Source organism: Hyperoodon ampullatus (assembly GCF_949752795.1).
Source record: "Hyperoodon ampullatus genome assembly, chromosome: 11".
Taxonomy (NCBI): Eukaryota; Metazoa; Chordata; class Mammalia; order Artiodactyla; family Ziphiidae; genus Hyperoodon; species Hyperoodon ampullatus.
The window spans coordinates 52724271-52746564 of NC_136924.1; the positions used below are offsets into that span (position 1 = coordinate 52724271).

The 22294-nt window shown below is 40.1% G+C and overlaps 1 protein-coding gene across 1 annotated transcript in view; it reads right to left on the bottom strand.

The window, feature by feature from the left end:
• Window positions 1–11244: 11244 nt before the first annotated feature.
• Window positions 11245–22294, bottom strand: part of SLC38A1 (solute carrier family 38 member 1) — a gene marked incomplete at both ends in the record, with an annotated part of 48647 nt that continues 37597 nt past the window's right edge. Inside the window, 8 exons of the mRNA XM_079714327.1 lie at window positions 11245–11346; window positions 13132–13229; window positions 13332–13473; window positions 13995–14113; window positions 16745–16845; window positions 20036–20115; window positions 21371–21487; window positions 21610–21668. Coding sequence (XP_079570453.1) covers window positions 11245–11346; window positions 13132–13229; window positions 13332–13473; window positions 13995–14113; window positions 16745–16845; window positions 20036–20115; window positions 21371–21487; window positions 21610–21668 — 818 coding nt within the window. The remainder of the gene's footprint in view (window positions 11347–13131; window positions 13230–13331; window positions 13474–13994; window positions 14114–16744; window positions 16846–20035; window positions 20116–21370; window positions 21488–21609; window positions 21669–22294) is intronic.

Here is a 22294-nt window from a genome sequence, read left to right on the forward strand (position 1 = left end):
CCAATTAAAATGTTCTGATGCATAAGATCGAGAAATGTCTCTAATTTCTATCTGTGATTGGAGCTAGGCTAACTGGGAGCCTGAATATGGAAAATAGGGATTGGGGCTGGGTTTACTTGGGGGGTTGGTGTTAACATAAGGACTGTTCAAGAGTTCATTAAGAAAAGAGAAGAGATGAAGAAACAGCCCAAAGGACAGAAGAAACAGTAAAAAAAAGAGAGACAGGAATATGAATTGAGATGAAGAGACATGATGAGAATCTGGCAGTATGTTGTTCATTTATTTCTGTTACTTCTTGTGGGTTAGAAAAATCCACAGGCATGGAATTGATGGGCAAAAATGAAGATCATTTACAATATTAATAGATATTGCCAAAAAAATTGCAAAGTTTATACTCTCACCAGCTGCATATGAAACTGGCTGTTTCTTACATCCTTACCAGAACTATAATAACAACAGTTTTAATCATTTCTGATATGAAAGTAAAATTTTAAAAGGTATATAAATGTTCTACATTAGATTTATTTACTTATGAGTTAGATTATTAGATTGAACATCATTTCAAGTGTTTATTTTATTTCTCTTTCTGGTAGCTCCTTTTTACATTTTTGTAGCCCATTTTTCTGTTGGGATTTAAATATTTTTCTTAGTGATTTTTAAAAGCTTTTGACTAGTTAAGGAGACGAGCTCTATGCTATGTAGCCAAGGACTGGGTAGGCAGAACTTTAAGATGCTTCTTTGTGAATACAGTTTAGTAACTTTCAAACAAGAAAAAGTCAGTGGAATGGCCTCTCTAAAGTTCTAAATAGGAGTCAAACAGACAGGCATTACCTCAAGGGAAGACCGTACCAGAAACATTTTTGTGGTTAAATGTGACTGTCCAAAGCTGAACATCGCTTGGGGTATTGAAACAATGACTGTTGGAAAGAGTCAGGCAAATTTGCAGAGGCACCACAAAGATAGTATTAATTCTCCTACCCAGTACCTTCTGTTTTGAATTTTACTACTTTTAGAACCTCTCCCATAGATTCCCCAAAGGGAAACTCACCATGAGGGACATCCGGAGTGGAGACCTGGCATCAATATCAGGTTTCAGTGCCCATGGGTGGGGGAAAGGGAGAGCGTTGGCTCTGATACAGTGTGCAGCTATAATTGGAGCCCTGCCTAAGCCAGACAGCCTGGGGGGCGTGAGTTGGGAACAAGCTTGTGGTAAACAGCTCTACCTTGCGTGGGTTCCCAAGGTGGCAGTCACCATAGCACTGTGTGGATTAGTTACCCTTCCTCCATGGCTTCAGCCCTGGTGGAGTTGTGGACCTGTGAGGGCACCACTGTTAACAGTAGACACAGATTAACAAACTGTGCAGAGCCAGTGTTCAACAGTGACACCGTGTGGTAGCAACAGAAGCTGCACTGCAGTGGGAAGGAAGCCTGCTATGAACTGATTAAATTCACCAGTAAGTTTCTCTTTTGCCTGGAGTTTGGAAGTAAGCACTTCTGGAGCCAAATGCCTCGAGGGTTCTTGGACAATTTGGAGGGGAGGGAGTATCAAGAAAGAGACATGGGGCATCCTGGTAATGTGACCAAGGGAATACTTTGAATAGTTTCGACCTCAAATTTGAGAGTCAGGTCATACCAGTTGCAACCCATGTGTAGCAAATGTTAGTTTTGTCTATCATTTGGATTTTTGGGTTTTTTGCCCTTTGGCACTTTTATAAGTCATAGAGAGTTGCACAATTTTACAGATCCATTACTTCTTTTGTGACTTCTGTATTTTTGTATGAAGAAAGGCCTTCCCCTCTCTAAGATCTTATATATATGAGATACAGATATACAGACAGTGATAGGAAAACAGTGAAAGGCTTTGAAATAGGTAAAAATGATTACTGGGTGTCCTTTCAGTGGAATACTACACAGCTCTTCAAGGTTACCTGGAATGATACCTATGATAGAGTGGAAACCATTAGTTACCTAGTAAATGAACCACAGCCTTTCCATCTCATTATCAAATAGCCTCTTCTGTTTCTCCTTGAAACTTGCCTGAGGCCCTGTTATAAGCTACAGGCCCAAATCTGGTTCTTTAGCAAAGACACACAGGCCCAGCAACTCGTGGAAAAGGAGTGTGCCAAGTGCATTAGACTATTAACACCTCAAAGAATAGACTCCTGGGTACGAGCTTCTGAGGTGACATTACTTAGACAACTTTCAAGCTGTACCTGTGGAGTGAGTGTGGATTTACACGACCGCTTTTAGTCCAGAAACAGACAACTTTATGAAAGCAGAACATTAACCCAAGATCCAGCAGAGCATAATTACAAGGAATGGAAATCTTACTGTGGTTGTGTTGAGGCTGTTTTAATACTCTTATTTTCTGGATATATAAGGAGGCCATTTCTCTTTCTTCTTAAGCTGTCTTTAATCTACAACTCAGTGGACTCTGCTTTTGTAAAGCCTCTGCCTCCAAATTAAAAAGCTCTGAGTTCCTTTACCTTTTCACAGCAATAGAGTTATTTGCATAATTTCCTTTCTACCAGTATATAGTTGGAAAAATTGTGTATCAATTCCTTGTAATATCATGTTTGTGAATGATGCTCATTTAATCAAACACCTCTAAGGACCAAAGGTTGATTTTACTTATAAAGCCAATGCCTACAAAACCATCCCAGGAAAGCTGGCCTAGTACCATCCTTATAGATGGTAAGAAAGGGCATTTCCTGGAAGGGCAGGATCCTTAGGAAATTTGAGGGGAACTCAAATGGAGAGGAATTCAGCCAAATTTCTAGACAGCACAGGTGAAATACGGTGGGGTTTCTTGGGCTTGCTTTCCTAGCCTTGAGCTGGCAAATAATAGAGACTTTTAAAAGTGCAATTCTGTGCTCCAATAGCTGTTCAGTACTGCATGCCTCCGGATTTGCAAAGCAAACCCAAGAAAGCCTATGTGGTTAATTAACACCTGCTGCACCTATGCAAATTATCAGGCCAAACCTAATGAGGCCAGCCTTTCTTTTTTAATAACCAAGAATAATCTTTTGAGATTTTTATGGTTGAAAAGCAGAAAGTTACTAGGAAAATTGGAAAGCATTTGAGAATTTGAAAGGAGCAAAAAAATGATTGGGTTTACTACCTATGTAATATTAGATGTCCCTTCTGAGTTATCTGACTCTAAATGAATATTGCTTTCTTTTTTTTTTTTGCCTTTGAGCTATTTTATAACCCGTTAAATTGTAGAAAACTGATAGAGACAGAAATGACTATTGCCCAGAGAAGCAAATGAATTCTGTCTGATGGAGATGTAACTGATTTCCCTCTGTGGAGAAGGCCAGCTTTTCATCTATTAGCAAATTCATTTCAGCATCCCTGATTGCTCATATATGTGTCTGTTCTTTGAATTCTCCTTTAAACCATTTTAAAACATCTTAATTGTTCCTTTATTAATAATGAACTAGGGCTTCCCTGGTGGCGCAGTGGTTAAGAACCTACCTGCCAATGTAGGGGACACGGGTTTGAGCCCTGGTCCGGGAAGATCCCACATGCCGCGAAGCAACTAAGCCTGTGTTCCACAACTACTGAGCCTGCATTCTACAGCCCACGAGCCACAACTACTGAAGCCCGTGCGCCTAGAGCCTGTGCTCTGCAACAAGAGAAGCCGCCGCAATGAGAAGCCCATGCACCGCAATGAAGAGTAGCCCCGGCTCACCGCAACTAGAGAGAGCCCGCATGCAGCAACTAAGACCCAATGCAGCCAAAAAATAAATAAATAAAATAAATTTAAAACAAAACAAAAAATAATGAACTAGATAAATATTTTGACACACTTTGTATGAGTCATATTTCTACCTTTGTAAAAAAATAGACCTATTTACCTGTGTGTTTTAAAGTCTTTAATATATATGAGCTTTTTTTAGATATAAGGGGCAATACAAGGATATAGCTTTATTATCTTCAAAAAGCTAGTCATTTTTTCACCATTTATTGAGTAACCCATATTTTCCCCATTAATTTGAAAGGCCATTTTTCTCATGTTATTTGTGTTCTCTATTATAATCTATTTATTTCAGTATAAATCTGTTTTAAGTGTTATTGCTTTATAATACATTTTGATAATTTGGCAGGTTATGATGATGTTGCAGTAACCCTACCAAAGAACAGAGTGTCCTGCCAATTTGGAGTAGTCTAAAATGTAAACTAATGAAAGATAAAACATTGGCATACCAAAAATTGGCTCTGTTATTTGGGCCTCATCAACCCCTTCCAGACTGGGCTAATGAAACAGAACCGAATTATAAATCTAGAAGGTAAGCGAGCAGGTTTTCTGAGTTGCAAAGTAATCAGTAAGTCCATAGTTTATTCCATTTTGGAAAGGTAGAATAATGCATACCCAGACAATTGTGTAGAATAGGGCAGAAGAGAACAGTATTAGCAGACACGCATGGAACTGTAGTGGAAGAAGTCAGAACCATCAAAACCACAGCAGGACCAGACCTTCTGATTTATAACAAAACCTGCTCATATTCTCAAGTCTTTTGCATGTATGCACTTTTACAACTGCTTGGGTTGGAAAGTGATGACGACTCACACCCTTTGTCCCTGGGGTTTTGATTAATTAAGAAATAGAAACAGGAGGCACATAAGGATAAAAGTACCAGCCTTATTGCTAATGAAGTCAGATTGGAGTCCACAGCTTGGCCTCCTGGGCCCCAAATTTCCACCATGAGATCCACACGGGTGCCAAGGTGGCCCTGCAGAATGGGCTGTCTCCTGGGCAGCCCAGGGAGAGTTGAGAGCAGCCTCACAGCCAGTCATACGATGAAGGCCCAGGTCGTTCATGCACTAACCCTGTCCACAGAGGAATTTGGGTATCAGACTATGGCCATCTTGCCATCTTGCCCTGATAAAACTTTCCTAAGATCATGGGGAGGAGCCAGTGATGGACATGAAAATGAGGCTGCAGGAGCTTTCCCCTCAATAGTTCCTGGAGAAATGGAAGTGTCGATAGGATTTCCTATTTTATGGGTGGTTGCAGTGTGGGTAGAGGAAGACTAGAGTCCCTCCCACAAGATGGCACAGAAATTGATATTCATAAAGATGAACCTGAGTTTAAGAAGAAAATATTACGTTCAGCCTACTCTGATTGCGAAGGATGGAAAAGATGTAATGTGCTTCAGATCGGATAGATTTTTATCGGAAGTAATTTTTAAAGTTTGGGCACCTGAATGTAATCTTCCATGAACTCTCGGTGTCCCAGAACACTGACAAACGTGTCAAATCTGTCTCCAACAATCCCAAATAGTGTGTAAGTACCTAAACACCTCCCTTTTTAGTACTGCACCCCAGAAGAATGAAGACAAAAATTCATAAATACTTTTACTCCACATTTTTAATGTTTAAAAACTATGTTAACAGAGCAGTTATAGAACAGAACTTCTTGTCTTTATTTACACCACATCCTGTGTGTGGGGGGAACTATGTGTTTGATCAACCACGAATGGCAAAGTTTTGTGACTTGTGACTCACTTAAATCATCCATCTGAAATTCATTTACAAGGTTTTTACATTAATAAAACAGTGGTGTGCTACACGCACTGGACTTAGATGAAGTCTAAAATACACTGAACTCTAGTGAGCGGATTACATACCAACGATCAAGATTCAAGTGTTTTGGGAAAATATGACTTAACACAGCCTATGTTGGCATTGACACTGAAAAGAAAAGGCAAACATGCAAGTCTTGCAAAAGCTTGATAAAATAATGGGTTTTATTTTCTTTTCTTCATATTTGTGCTCATATTTAATATTCAGGTCTTTCCCCCCTTTCAGAGATCCCAAAGTTTGGGAAATGCAGCAATTCAATTTTGAAAAAAAAAAACCCCAAAAAACCATTCTCCTCCCCAACTTCTGTTTTCATAAATGCTGTGTAGTGGTATCAGTGTTAACAGTGAAACAGCATTATGAAGAAACAACTCGTTACTTTGGGTATATCTATTTCTATATGGCAATAATTTGGGTCTAAAATGTTCCTTATTTGTATCTCAGAGGACTAGGTTTGAAATAATTGATCTTTATACCAGTATAAGAAATCAATGAAACTATTTCTCAGACATTTCTCTCTCTAAACAATTAAGTAAGACTTGTAGGTTCCAAGTTTACATTGAGAGAACTATGTTACCTGGGAGAGAATGTAAATTTTTCTAATTCCCAAACAAAACTGCTAATATCTATGAAAACATTCTTGATATGCAGATACTAGCGACTTCTATTTCAATGTGGATCAACAACTGCAAAAATATACAGCCTCCTATTTATTTACAATATATTTACATACAAATGAAGTATTTCTTACAATAAGCCTCAACTGCATAGATTCTTCCTTTTAAAAGCACAAATTCAAGCCTGTATGCACATGGGCCCAGTTTCACAGTCCTTCCTCCAAGAAAATCCTAAAGATCTGAGCCTTGTGAATTTAACATGTTTTTCAAGAACTTTCCCTTTAAGATTTAGTGGTATTTTTCAGTTGTCAGCCACCCCATCCCCAATTTGTACCTGAAAGCCTTAGATAACTATAAATAATTTACCGTGTGTATTTTAGAGGAAGTGTATTCTGCTGCTAAAAGATTCTCAGATCTGCCATCTCTAAGGAAACATTCATTAACATCGTTAAATGATGCAGTCTCAATCGTTTTTATTTTGAAAGGGGCTAGAAGTTTACTGTGAACTGGAATGGAGGAATTACATTCTTAAAGTTTACACCCTTTCTAAGCCTCATGTCACTTACACTGATAAACAGAGGGGAACTGATTGATGGCTTTTGCACTAAGGCATAAAATCATGTATCTGATCATTTCACTGACCTCCGCCCCACTTCCACCTCAACAAAACGTGCTGTCCAGCACTCTGATCCACTGAAACCGAGCTGAGCACTAATTTTTTCCGAGCAGTTTGTAGCCCCTCATGCAGTGCAGCACTTGCAGCAGAGAATTCACTTTAAAGGGAGGACAGGATTGATCGCCATACACTGAACCCAAACATTCTGGAGAACTTACTCCTGACACGAATTCAGTATTTCCTCTGAGGTTGCATTTACAAATGGTATATCATTTAATTCCTTTCAAAAAAGGAAAAAAAAAAAACCCAAACCCCAAACACCTCACTTTTATTTCTTCACAGCTGCCATAACTGTAATCTTATGGTGTGTCAGCCCGTGCAAGCCCCACTTACAATGATGCGCCTGTACCAGCATTTCCAGTGGGAAGGGGGCTGAGACGAGGCCCCTTCCTCCCCTCCCTAAGTCCTTCTTCCCACTTCTTGTCCGTGAGCCCTAGGAACCACCCTCAGAGAATTATGGGCAGGACTAATGAAGAGGAAAAGGAGAGACAAACTGGCTCACTGGCAGGGCTTTTTAAAACAGTTTGCTGGGCCTCCACCCTGAGTTTCTGATTTTACTGGGTCTGGGGTGGGGCCTAAGAATGTGCATTCCAATGAGTTCCCAGGTGATGGTGATGCTTCTGGTCCGGGGATCCCCACTTTGAGAACCACTGGCTTGGAGGCTTGACTCCAACTCCACAAAGAAGCCAATTCTGGGGTAACTGTCTGAGGTGTCCTCTGAAATACCGTGACACCTTACCACAGTCCTTTGTCCACCCCAAGCCCCACGGCCATGACCCACAGATGCCCTTCTCAACAGGGTCTGCAAATGTAAAAAAGGAGAAGTGGGTAGAGAGCTTTTTTACCCCCATTTGATTACTGGGCAGTTAAACCATGGTTTACTAGCACTAAACCCATTAAAAGTGCTGTGTGCTGGCTTCCACAACTGGCATGTGGGAGAAGCTATGCAGTGGCATCCTTTTTGGTAGCGGGAGGGAAGGAGACGAACTCCAGGAGCAAGAGGTCCTACAAATAGAAGCAGGTAGGCCAGGCCTGAGACTCCAGAGAAAAGGGTAGCAGCGGAGAACGTCCCTGGCAGTTTACGGCCCACAGGAGGACCCTTCATCCTCCATAACCCTTCTCCTACCACGAGGTCTCTGGTGGCCCTGAACTTGGTCCCCCTCCTTTGCTGGACCCCTCCTTTGCTGGAGAGCTAGCTTCAGGCCACTATGGGCACCTCTAATTGGTGGTGTGTGACTGGAGTGGGCAATCCAGATTCCACTAACAACGAGTGAGGGATTCTTGGCAACTCTGAACAAATACCCCCTAGAAACAATGTTATATTTAGTGTGTAGGTTCTTCAGCAATCTTGTTATATTATCCTATTTCAGTTAAACTATGGGCTTAGATCATTTTCTCTAGCTGGTCTGGGGGGCCTAACCATCATGTATAACCTGGTTTCTAAAGGAAAATGCATTCCAGGTTGCAAACAACTGACAGTTTTACAACATGGTCTGCATACAAACTGGGGGTTGCCCGTGCTTAACAAGACTGGACTTCTTTCCCGTATATACTTTGCAACCCCACTTCCAGGAAGTAACATGAAGGAAACCAGGGATTTACAGTGTGCTGTGTTATTATAACTAGAGAACAGTTCATAAGCCAAAGTACGAAGCTGGCACTGTTCACTAGTGCTGAGATCCTATCTACCAAAGGAAAACGTGCTGCTCCCAAAGGCTAAGGTATAATATTCATTAGTCTACTCATTTAGCAGAAAAACTTCTACAGCACTTAACTGTGTTATTTAAATTCTACCTAACATCTGTGGTACATGTATTTTTGGCTACCGGTTCACTGCTCTGAATGAGAATAAGGGCAGTACACTTTACAGCTAATCCCACACAAATGATGTAATTAGTCAGTGATATTTGACAAATTACAGTAGGGTCGATTATATTCAGTCAACAATAAACTTAGATAAACATTACAAAGATTTTTAAAAACCTGTAGTATCACAGACATTCACAACAATGTACCTCCTCTAAATAAGTATATTTTAAATAATAATAAAAATTCCTTGTCCTGACACATAAAATCCAGAGATCCAAAAATATCACTACACATCCCAAGAGCTAATGATCATCTTCTAAATGGACTCTGTGGGCATAAAATGAATTGTTATAAATTAATGAAGAAAATAGAAAGCAGCATAATATAGCTTGCAGGCTAAATTTTGTAGTTTTTTTAATGGAGGGTCATCCACTATCTGGCTATTTCATTATTTGGTGCCCTAGACAGCTCAAAGGGCCAGCCAACTTGTTTTGTTGAGTTTCTCTCCTGCTCGTCTAACATGGAAGACACTGCTGAGGAAGGACAGAGATGGCTGTGGATTTTACTAGGTTAGGAATTCATATATAGGTAGGTACTCATATCTAAACACCTGAACTCTGACCTAATGTGCATGTAATTCTGGAGCATTATGGTAAAAGCTATGATGATGCCACTAAGAAATGCAGGAAATAACTTCTCCTTTCCCCCCAAGAGGATCACGAGAAAGTGCTCTGATGCCCGCGCTCTCTATGGGACATTAGTCTGTAAAGGGAAGGGGACATTTCCGTGTTACTCCTAGTAAGTGTGGAGGCCTCTGGGGGTCTCAGTGGAGGAGGAACAGAGCCCAGAGCTAAGTGCCTGGAAACTCTGCCAAGAGTCTGCGGTTAGAGGCCACTTATCTCTGGATAAGAAATCTGTGTTTGGTGAACTTACGTGTCTGCGGAATTCAACCAGGATGCAGATAAAACACAAGCCCTGTTTCAAGTGACCAGCTCACAGGGTACACACACTTCTCACGGTGTGATACGGACAATCCAATCATAGGTGATGGCCCAGCTCAGGCAGAATGCGGTGCTGGGTTTCTATGCTGTGTCCCATGCCTTTCCAAGCTACCTTGTCCCAAACTCTCTTCTTTTTCAGCCTCTCTGTAGTTTCCTTCACTTGCTTTAGGAGAGGGGCTGGGGTAAGAGTGTGAGGCAACTCTGTGCTCCTGTGTGGTTCACGTCAGGCGGGTAGTAACGGCCCACCCTTGACTAGGGGCGAGAAGAGAGAGAGCACAGACGCCTAAGTCCCCATCTGGGGGAAGAAAGGTACACAGTGATTTCATCATGTGTTCTTCTCAAAGACCATCTCTGAGGGCTCGTTTTCTTTTTTCAAGACTGGATGGATGGTTAATGGAGAAGAAATAGGAATGAGGCTTATTTAAGGTACAAAAATCTTATATTTGTAATAACCTAAATTTATAGATATAAAACAAGTCTTTTAAAGACCCCCCTAAGGTACCCAATATAAAACAGGAATTACTTATCCTAGATCATCCTTGGTTAGATACACATGATTCTCTGTGCAAAAAGCTGGTGGACATGAGTAAAAGCTGCTGGGTTTGTAATTTAAGAAAATGTTTTTCCCCCTTCAACAATACCGATGTAGGGCTGAAGGCTATCTGCATCCGAGGAATATTTCCTTAGGCATTTGGGACAATCTTTTTGTAGGACTCTTGCTTCTCAATTTGTTACAAAGGTATCATGGGTCTTCCCCAATAGAAGTTGATGCAGATTAGAGTAACTCTGACAGAAATTGTCAAGGGAGAAACAAAACTTCATTTGCTAGATTACCCAGATGTGTAGATTAGTATGTTTACCAAGGTAAGAATCATTCCCATCCCCTTCCCAGCTGAGAACAGTCACCAGAGAATATCTCTGCACAGAGTGGGATGCAGTGCCAGCGAGGCCATGGGCTGCTGAAGCTCAGCTGCCAGATGATCAGAGCTGCCTCAAATATTGGGCATCCTCTGATCCAGCAAGGGTGTGCACCCTGTGACTCTCATATGATTATCCCTATGTGCTATGTTAACCAAAATAGGCAAATTATTTACGAAACCATTTTTTTTCTGTAAAGCAAAATAAATATATACAATTCAAGATTCTTTTCTTTTCTAAAAAGGTACAGATATTATAAGCTGAACATCAGTAGGAAAATTATGTCAGAATCTGGATGTGTAATAAATAAACATGATGGATGCTCATGTCTTCCAAGTTCTAAGAGACGATGAAATCACAAAAAACAGAGTTAGGAGAGTGAAAAATAACTGATTGTGAAAAGTACTGGAAAATATGATTGCGTGAAATTTGGAACAAAAGAAATCCATAATCCTTAAAATTGATCCCCAATCTTGGAGGGACATGAACCATGATAGAAACAGGTCTCTGTTTTGTTACCAAAGTGTTATTCCATTGTGTATCTTGTAAATTTCTGTTTGCTTCTGTAAACTTGCAAAGGATGTGATGAGGGCTTGCTGATGAGTGGTAACTTGACTGTTTCTTTTTCCATCTGGTCTCAGTGGCCTTCATCACCACTTGATGAGCAGGCCCAGTCGTAGATAACCAAGGGAATGCTGACCAGGGAAAACACCACCCCCAGACCCAAGAAAAGGGCAGCCTGGAGTGACAGAAAGGCAATGGTTATTTTCAGGGAAGCAAACATTTCCCACACATACCTGGGAAAAAACAGATATGCTTTCCCTCTCTTTTTGAGTCCCTCTGTTTTTGGAGTTTGTTACAACTATTGCTGAACCGTGAGAATCTTTCTAAAACTGTGTGCATCTGATTCTCCAAGGATGGGAAACTAAGAAAAACCAGCTATCAGAACCATCCTCTCCATTCTGTTCTTTGACTTCACAGTCACCTCAGAGTGAATCTGTCCTACAGCTGATGGTATCCTCACAGCTTCTTTCAGACTAAGATGACAACCGAAAAAAAGAATGGCTTAGAAAACATACAGGTCATTTCATTACTCTTTACCAACCAACCTAGGTTATCGCTGGCAGGCAAACATTTCTGTTTGAAAAAGTGTTAAAAGGATATCAAAAAGCAAAGTAGATTTGATCGAGTGAACATAGGAAATGGGTGTCCAAAACGAAGTTATTTCAAGGGTTGATGAAGGCCACGGGGGGCAGGTTACTAACTCTAGAATCTGGAGAACTCGAGATTATAAACTGTTCGGCCTTGAGAGTTTCCAATGAGAGCTGAAATTCAGGGAGAAGGATGAAGCATCATGAGAGCCAGGGGGGCTGGACTAGAGTCTGGATGGGGAGACAGAGGTAAGGGAAGGGGAGAAGGTGAAGGGTGGCATTGGGAGGGTTGCACACAGGCTCACCATCACTGGTCTGGTGTCACTCCCACTGGGTCCCCACATGGACTGGATCCCTTGTCTAATGCTATTTGGTAGATCCTCCTAGCAGTTTTAAAACGGGAGCAGGGTTGGAGAGGCCCAGAGAATTCACAGGCAATAGGTCTCCATCATCGTCAGACTTAATCTTAGTTTACTTTACTGCTGTGCCAGAGTGACTGCTCCTTCCTCTCTGTCCTCATGAAGTCCCCAATGGTCAGATCTAGAAGGACTGGGGATTTATGGCTTTAGGGATAATCCTGTTGGGGAAGTAGATGCTCTACCAGCATCAACGCTGCTTCTCCTAAATGCACAGCGATGATCCCCCATGCCTACGTCTCTCATCCGGGTCTGTTGACTCAGGTAACATGTGGATTGGAGTGCTTACACTATCTGGGAGGGCGGCTGAGAAGCCTTCTCCGAAGCCAAACATAATGGTGCTCCAGAAGGTACTCATGTAGCAGCCACTTCACCCCTGCTTCCCTCACTGTCTCCAAGTGCACCACCTTCAAGATGCCCTTGAACTTCACCAGACCTGGAAACAAGAATCCCAATATAGAAAGGTAGTTTCTGAATCCAGGTCTGTTGCTCCAAAGCATTTCTGTCAAATCATAAAAAGACTCTTTACACTAACTCAGCCATTTAAATTAAGGCTTTGCAGGTTCCCTGGGCTGTAGCATGGAGTTACAGGACTAGGAATTGTACTGAAACAGCAGACTGCATAAAATCTTTGAGCCCCTTTCCACTTCAGGTCTTGCTAAAGACAAGGCATTACACTACAGAGACACAGGATGATAAACGTCTAATCTTTGAGTTGGCCCTGCCCTCGCAGAGCAAGAGCTAAGGCACAATAAGGGCAAAACCTGAAAATATTTTGAGGGATTGGAGAAGATTCTGCTATGATATTTTAAATTTCCCAAATGGGCAAACACTAGGACTGCTGCCTACTTTTGTGATCACTAAAAGTAGTATTAATTGGTGGAGATGGACTATTTATTTGATACATTTCAGTGAAAATCTAATCAGAAAAATGAGAGTGGCTGGCATGAGACATACCCAAATTTGTTGAGTTCCTTTATCTCCATCTTGGCTTGTGATTTTTAAATAAAGAGAGGAAGGAAGAATGAAAATAAGCATATTAGCAGACGTAACTCCTGAAAAATAAGAAAAAACAAAGTTTGAGGTTGTTATTGTGAAACTTCAGGTTTCTAAACAGCTATTGTAAATAGAATAAGCAGAAAGTCAGAAAGCCATACCCACGACTCCGAAAATATCCTTCATGGAGGGTATGAAGATCACCAACAAGTTGATAATAACCAGGAGTATGAAGGTCACCAAGACATGACGACATAAATTAAACTTTGTTTTCTTAGCCAGTTCAAATAAAGAAGAACGAACCTGCAGGAAAAGAAAACAAAAAATTCCGTAATGCCCACAGCGTGCTGCCTTTCACATTTCTCAGCAGTGACTGAAAGATTGGTGCACAGGCATTTGGGACATGTTTTGTCACACCTAGTGAGTTTATAGATAGCTTTAACAGTTTGGGAAGCAGGGGGGCTTGACTTAAGATGGGAAGTCTTTTTCTTTACGAATAGGTAGTTTTTTTTTGCAGGGGGATAATTTCTGTTTTATCTATGACTGAGTGTTCTCTTCTGGTTCTTCTATATTCCCCTGTCATGGATGACTGGGATTCAAACAGTCTATCTACATTTCTCTGTAAAGAAGAGGGACAGATAAATTAGAACAAAGATTCACTCCATCAGAAGGTTACCCTAACTCACTGATCCCACTTTTTTTCCAAAGAGCCTTGGGATCCTTCCTTGATGCAGTTTCAATGATGCAGGAGACTTCCCTGCAGCAGGCTTGCTCTGCAAGGAGACCTCAGCTTTTCTCAAGTTGCACTGAGGCCTTTTACTCACCGTGAAAAATAACACCGGCACCGTGAGGATGACAGCGACAATGACAGCCAGCCGCACGGTCAGGATGAGGATGTCATCTTCACTCTGATACTTGTGGAGGAGGTCTGAATGCACATTTTCTAAAACAAGGGAATAGTAAGAGGGTGTTAAAACAAGACAAAAGCACATCACGGAATGACGGGTTTTCTGAGCCACAAACAATTTGTAAACTAAAGGGCAAGGAAAGCAATGTTCTGGGTATAGAAGTGTCTATTCACAATTTATAAAGTTGAAAAGAAAAATCCTCTGTGTGGGCTTCCCTGGTGGCACAGTGGTTGAGAGTCCAACTGCTGATGCAGGGGACACGGGTTCGTGCCCCGGTCCGGGAAGATCTCACATGCCATGGAGTGCCTGGGCCCGTGAGCCATGGCCGCTGAGTCTGCGTGTCCAGAGCCTGTGCTCCGCAAAGGGAGAGGCCACAACAGTGAGAGGCCCATGTACCGCAAAAAAAAAAAAAAAAAAAAAAAATCCCCTGTGTGAGATGGGTACCACCTGTCCACACGTACCTGTAGCAAAAAGGAATGTACAGTAATCACTAGAAGAAGTTACACCAAGTAGGGAGCTTAATTTACACTACACTAAACCTAAGAGTAAGTTGGGGGTAGAAATACCATACGGTCGAAGCACAAAGCCCTTCTTCATCTAGATTCTCCCCGACTTGGTGCCACTCATCAAACAACACCGAACACTCTCGCTAAGTGGACTGCAGGCCTCCCCGGGGCCACTTTCAAACTCTCCTCTTATAACTCAATGTCTAAGCGGCAGAGGTACCCATGGAACTTCACCATGGTGAAGTTCATCATTCTTCTCTTCCAGGTATGTTTTCCTCATAAAAAAAGTACTTAGCTTATACACCACTTTGAACTTTTTCTCAACTCTGAATTCAGAAAGTGTCATTTCAAAGACAACCAAAGCTAGAATGGCAGCCACTGAGAGCAAGAATGCTCACTTGTGTCTTTTTTATCAATGACTTTTTTTTTTTTTCCGTTACGCGGGCCTCTCACTGTTGTGGCCTCTCCCGTTGCGGAGCACAGGCTCCGGATGCGCAGGCTCAGTGGCCATGGCTCACAGGCCCAGCCGCTCCGCGGCATGTGGGATCCTCCTGGACCGGGGCACGAACCCGTGTCCCCTGCATCGGCAGGCGGACTCTCAACCACTGTGCCACCAGGGAAGCCCTATCAATGACTTTTGAGCAGTTAGTTGTGATTTGGGTGTGCTCGTGAGAAGAGGTGAGCTCAAGGTCCTCCTACTCTGCCATCTTATCTCCAACTCGAAAATGCTCACTCCTTTGACAAAAGATAGTTTCCCTCCCTTCTCAAGGTTCAGGGTGTAGAATTACAATTCTAGTTTGGGCCAGAGATTGGTCTCAATTTTAGAAAAAGGGCCCTAGGTTATAATAAAAATCTCCTTAGTTCTACCTTACTTGATTCAAAATTCATAACCATCTAAAAATAGCTGAGTTTTTTCTTTGACCTAAGAGTATGAAAGGGTTTGGTATTCTATGTGGGAAAAAAATGGATTTGCCAAGAAAAATCATAGCTTGAACAAGGTTGCAGTGAGACCATGCAACTAACATTAGGTGCTCTCTCTCTCCCTCCCTCCCTTTACCCACCCTAATCCCCGCAACTCTGCAGGAAACTTAAGAACACCATCTCTATGCAGAAATTAAATGTGGTATTTATGGACTCATTAGACAATGCTATTCTCCATTGCTTGTGAGAATGTTAATAAGGGAATTCCCTGGCGGTCCAGTGGTTAGGACTTGGTGCTTCCACTACTGAGGGCCTGGGTTCAATCCCTGGTTGGGGAACTAAGATCCCACAAACCATGCCGTGTGGCCAAAAAAAAAAAAAAAGGTAATAATACAACTGTATAATCAGGGTAGTCTTCCTCTCCAGGATGAATTGATCATCTCTAAATGTGTTTAAATTTTGAGATATTTGTGTTTAAATTTTGAGACATTTGTGTTTACGAAAAAAATGCCCCCAAGAAATATTACTTAATAGAGAATGTGAAATTTATGTATTTAAATTTATATTAGGTCCCCAATTATAATGATAATGAAAGATGTTACATAAAGCTGCAGGATGACTGGAAAAGCAGAGGATGAAGAAGTAGTAAAAGAAGGTAAACTATTCATACAGGGGCAATAAAAGTTACAAATGGAACCTTGTTCTTTTTCAGATTTCATTTCTTTTAACTTTCTATGTCACTGCTTCAAATGGTTGCAAGGCTCCACCTGCAGCTGAACAATCAGGTGCTTTATTTTTAATTAATGCAGAGTGTCATGAGTGTAGCACTCTGCTCTTTCTCCCTTTCAAAATCTGTCTGTCTCTCTTTTCTATTAATGGAATCTGACCCAGTTCTCAACAGCAATTAGGAAAGCTTTCTCTGATTATAGTTTTAAACTTTCCTCAGTAAAGGTGGCGTGCTTATAAAATGCAATTTCTTTTAAGGACAGTATTAGGAGAAAAAATTACAGTATTTCAGTAATTATTTAATTAATTAATTTCAGTAATTATTCTATTGTGCAGTCTGCATGAATATGCGAAGGAACCACTGCCATTTGCTTTAAGTAGAAGAAAAGATCAGCAAAGTCAATGGACAGATTTGTTGCTTTTTGGGCTATCATATTAAAAGTTATTTTGATATTGATTTTTACTAATTTACTTACTAATACCTATATTTATGTACTGACAGAAGGTACTTACCATAGAATGTCAAGTAGCCAAAAATGGCAGTCAAGAAATACATAACAAACATGGCGAAAAAGGAGATATTTGAAACCATCTGCATCTTTTTCTGTGATCGACTAAAAACAAAGATAAAGGAATTTGAAAAATTAAAAACCACATTACTGAATGTAAACACCAGTGTTAACACTGAAGAATGGAACTTAACTTTCTATCAGGCTGGGGCTGACTTGACCAGCTGAAATTACCCCCAGAAAATATGCCAGTTTATAGTAACTTCTTTTACACCAAATGGGTATTATGAGAGAGAGAGCCATGTAATGAACAATCCCTTGAATGTTCTTCCCCATTCTTTCGAAAGAATATAGAGTTCCCATCTGAAGAGCAAAGAGTATTTTTTAACATTTGTTTGATACTATCTCTACACTCAGCATGCACAGGAAAAAGGCAGAATAAATTCCAAAGCTGTTCTCTCAGCTCCAGAGATTGGGGCAGAGCTCCAACTTGACCTTGGTGTTCAGTTGCTAAAGCCGCTATTTAAGTTCCGGTTTTCCCACTGAATAGCCCCAGGGAAGCCTGTTTGCCTCCAGAGCAATGAGTGCCTAAGAGCTCACCGCTGGGATAATGAAGGGCTCTCTCTTTCTCTCTTAGGTCAAGTTTACTCTGGGAGTTTGCATGAACCTCTAAGTTTCTTTAACTGCCCAAACAATTAATCTACAAGACTTGTACTCAACAGTCAACCACCAACAGTCACAACATTTGATTGTGTCAAAAAAAGGGAGTATGGAAAACGAGAAAAATTGAGAAGTACCCACGTGAGGAAATTACAAACTAAAAGCTGAACTATTAAATGTAAAAGATGCCAAAGACGTATTTAAACACCCTAAATATAAGGTCATAAAGTAGGCCTGATGAACACATAGATAGGTAGATGTAAATACTGATACTTCAAAGTTACTCATATATCAATTAAATATGAAAGAGGAAGAATAATGAGTGAATTCAATGCTAAATAACATCAACTTTATTTTTGTTTCAAATGGAAGCAGATAGCTATATTGTATATCTTTCTGAGTTTAAGACTATACCATGATGCCTACTTCAAGAAACAAGAAAAATCTCAAATAAACAATCTAACCTGACACCTAGAGGAACTAGACAAAAAAGAACAAACAAAGTCTAAAGGAAGGAAACAAAGATCAGAGTGGAAATAAATGAAATAGAAACTAAAAAGACAATAGAAAAGATCAATGAAACTAAGAGCCGATTCTTTGAAAAGATAAAGAAAAATGACAAGCCTTTAGCTAGACTCACTAAGAAAAAAAGACAGAAGGCCCTGATAAATAAAATCAGAAACAAAAGAGGATAAATAACAATGGATACCACAGAAATACAAAGGATTACAAGAGAATAGTATGAAAGCTATGCGCCAACAAATTGGGCAACCTAGAAGAAATGGACAAATGCTTAGAATCATATAACCTTCCAAGACTGAATCATAAAGAAATAGAAAATCTGAATAGACTGATCACTAGTACAGAGATTGAAACAGTAATCAAAAACCTCCCAAAAAACAAAAGTCTCCAGGACCAGAGGGCTTCACTGGTGAATTCTACCAAACATTTAAAGACGATTTAATATCACTGGTGAATTCTACCAAACATTTAAAGATGATTTAATATCACTGGTGAATTCTACCAAACATTTAAAGAAGATTTAATACCTATCCTTCTCAAACTCTTCCAAAATTCTGAAGAGGAGGGAATGCCTCCTAACATTTCATAAGGTCAACATCACCATGATACCAAAACCAGACAAAGACGACACAAAAAAAATTGCTGGCCAATATCTCTGATGAACATAGATGCAAAAAATCCTCAACAAAATACTAGCAAACTGAATACAACAATACATCAAAAGGATCATACACTGTGATCAAGTGGAATTTATTCCAGGGATGCAAGGATAGTTCAACATTCACAAATCAATCAATGTGATATACCACATTAACAAAGTACCCACTTACGATAAAAACTCAATGAAGTGGGTACAAAAGGAACATACCTCAACATAATAAAGGCCATATATGACAAACCCACAGCTAACATCATTCTCAATGATGAAAAACTGGAAGTTATATCTCTAAAATGAGGAAGAGGACAAGTATGCCCACTCTCACCACTCTTATTCAACCTAGTATCGAAAGTCCTAGCCAGAGCAATTAGGGAAGAAAACGAAATAAAAGGCATCCAAATTGGAAAACTGTCCCTATTTGCAGGTGACATGACTTTATATATTGAAAACCCTGAAGACTCCACCAAAAAACTATTAGAAATAATAAACAAGTACAGTAAAGTTGCAGGGTACAAAATCAACATACAAAAATCTGCCATGTTTCTGTTTGCTAAAGATGAGCTGGCAGAAAGAGAAATTAAGAAAATAATCCATTTACAGTTGCAACAAAAAGAATAAAATACCTAGGAATAAATCTAACCAAGGAGGTAGCTACAGAGAATAGGGTAGTGGTTACCAGAGGGGAGGGGGATGGGGGAGGACAAAATGCGTAAAGGGGATCAACTGTACGGTGATGGATGGAAACTAAATTTTTGGTGTTGAGCAGGATGTAATGTCTACAGAAGGAGAAATATTAGGTTGTACACATGAAACCTATATAAGTTGTAAACCAGTTCCCTCAAAAAAAGACACTAGGCCATGATGACTATTTTTATGTGGAAAGTCTGATAACAATAGGCTAAAAAGAGAACCCATGAGGGAATTTATAAGCAGGGCTTTCGTTTTCTCTAACAGCAATCAAAACCAAATCCATATAATCATTGTAATAGTTTGAAATGAACAACAATATTCTTTTGTCCAGTTTGTGGTCTTAACATGAATTTCTTCCTGCCTGATTTACCAGCCTTTTCCAAGTAAACCAAAAGGCAAATCAGATGCAGTGTATTTAGTGGTTCACAGATGGGTATGAAGATGATTATTATCCGCTTGCAAAATAATCATAAGTAACATAAAGCAACACAAATACTTGAACTCTCTTGAGTAATATAGAATTTGAAAAATGAAATTAACAAGAAAAAGCCCCCAGCCTACGCCACTTTATACATTTATGGCCAAAATATACTGCAGGTTTGTGATTTTTCTTGCTCAAGAATGGCAGAAAGTAAATGTTGAAGCTGGGTGATGAGTCAGCGGGGGTTCATCATGTGAGTCCATTTATTTTAAATACAGTACTTGCCTATTAACGAGAGGCCCTAAAATGATTCAGTTTGCAAAAAAATTAAACAAATCTCTTACTCTTTAAGCTCGCTGTAAATTGGCAGGACAGACGGGTGGCAGACAAATGCAAATGCAATTGTTGGTAAAGCGTACACGGTCTGTTTGAAAGAAAAAATATAAATGTTATGGAAAGGCATTTTTACCATAAAAATTGTACAGCTCCAGTATTTCTAATCTGTCTTTTCATCTGACAGCCCTTCAGGATCCCTGGATTACTTGGTTATTAGGAGAGCTTTGGTATCAAAATAGGAGCAGCTTCTCTAAGAGAGCTTATCTAGCTTGAGACATTAGGGACTTGGCAGAGAGGGGTTCTAGAGCTGGGCTCACCCACAGTGTATTCTACAACCTCCAGGCACTGCGTCACCCCGTATTTATGTGGCGCTAGCTGGTTACATAGCACTTTCCTACATTATTTTGCTGAATCCCCACAGCAACCCTGAGGCAGACCAGTGCTGTTCTCCTGACTCCCTCCAAGACAGGCTAGGCAACACGCCCAGAACTTCCACCTCCATTTTACTGCTCTTTGCACTATATAGGGTGCATCAATCAGACTTAATTAAATATGGCATCTAAAAAGAAAGTTACTTTCTAAAAAGAAAATCACTTCACTGCTTTGGCTGTATCCTTGAGAATTAAAAGACAGTGAGAGAAAGAGAACGAGCTAAATTAGTTTTCTTAGATAAGGTTTTTTTAAAACTCCCAAATTCAATATAGTAACTTCTTATGCAAAAAGAAGTTGGCAGAGAAGGAGGGAAAAGTAATATTTCTCATGCTCTAATTTTGCCCAAGCACTGTACCGGGCACATTCTAACAAAACCCTGTAAGATACAGAATAGAATAGTTTAATTTTACAAATGGGGTTGATAATTTGCCTGAGGATTCAAATCCAAGCCTGACTGGTTCCATAGTCCATCATTTCCCAATATGTCGTATGAACGTTCCTTAAGTGCCAATTTGTGGTGGTGTCTGTATTTCAACTGTACATGCTGGGGAAGTCTGAGGTGTTCCTTTCTGTCACCACAAGATAAGAAGCAGTGGGCTAAGGATGTTAGTTATTAATCTGTTTTTAAAGATCTAGAAGGAATAACAGAGCTGAGACAATTATCCAGAAAGAGGTTTTCACAGGGAATACTTAAGGCTGTCCTACACATAAACTGGGTAAAAGGGAGAATGAAATATACAATTTGTATATTTCTCCAAGGTCCCTAAATGGATTGTGGCAGCTGGAAGCAGTGATACAGTGTTCTTCTGAGAACAAACACATCAGAGACAGTTTAATCAAAAGAAGTCTGAGAAATACAAATGCCCTTAGTAAAAACTCTCGTTTTTATATTGAAAGGATAAGAGGCTTACCTTTGAATTGAAGGTAACATATTTTGGTGTACACATGTCAGCATTTGTTGAATTAGCATTTATTGTTGAATTTAGCTCTGGAACAAGGCAGGAAATTTGAAATTTCTTGTATATAACCTAGTATTAAAAAATAAAGGAGAAACAATCAGACTTTAATCAAATAAAGCCAAATAATGCATAATTATTACATAGCATCATACTACAGCAAAACCAAGCCAACCATTTCAATCAGCACTTACCACAATTAGGAAAAAAACCATACAGCTCAAGGAAAATCCACTAGTATAGCCAAGATAGCCTAAAAAAAAAAGTTTAAAGAATTATTATTATTTCATCTGTCACCTCTTTCAATGCATTATTTCAAGCATAGTTTGGGGTTCCAATAGTATTCATACATGCTAATATTAATACAAGATTATTTGATAGTGCTACCTTACTTGGCAAAAATGATGACTTTAAATTAAAACATTATAGCATTATGTGTTTTGATTCCAGTTCTTCCTGACACTAGATAGAGAACACAGATTCCCAGAATCCAGGGGAAAAGACCTTCCCAAATTTGGCCATAGGTCTCTGTTGCTGTACTCGGATGGATTCCTATGGCCAAATCCCATTTACTCCTTGATCCATTCAATAATTCTTGATTATGCACATACGCAGAGGAGAGGAAGTGGTTTCTAGGGAGAAACTGAACACCTGAGGATCTCCACCTTGCTCCCCTTGGAATGCCTGGGAGATCTCCGAGCACCATAATCTCCAGAAAGGCAGAGTTAAGTGGTCTCTGGGGGCTGCACTATTCTCACCCCTGGGGGAGAAGAGCCCTTCTCCACTTGCACTGAAAAGAGCTACATGTATATACACAGAAAAGCTTAAACACAGACTCAGAAACCAGATAATTAAATAGCTTAAAAAAAATCTACTTAT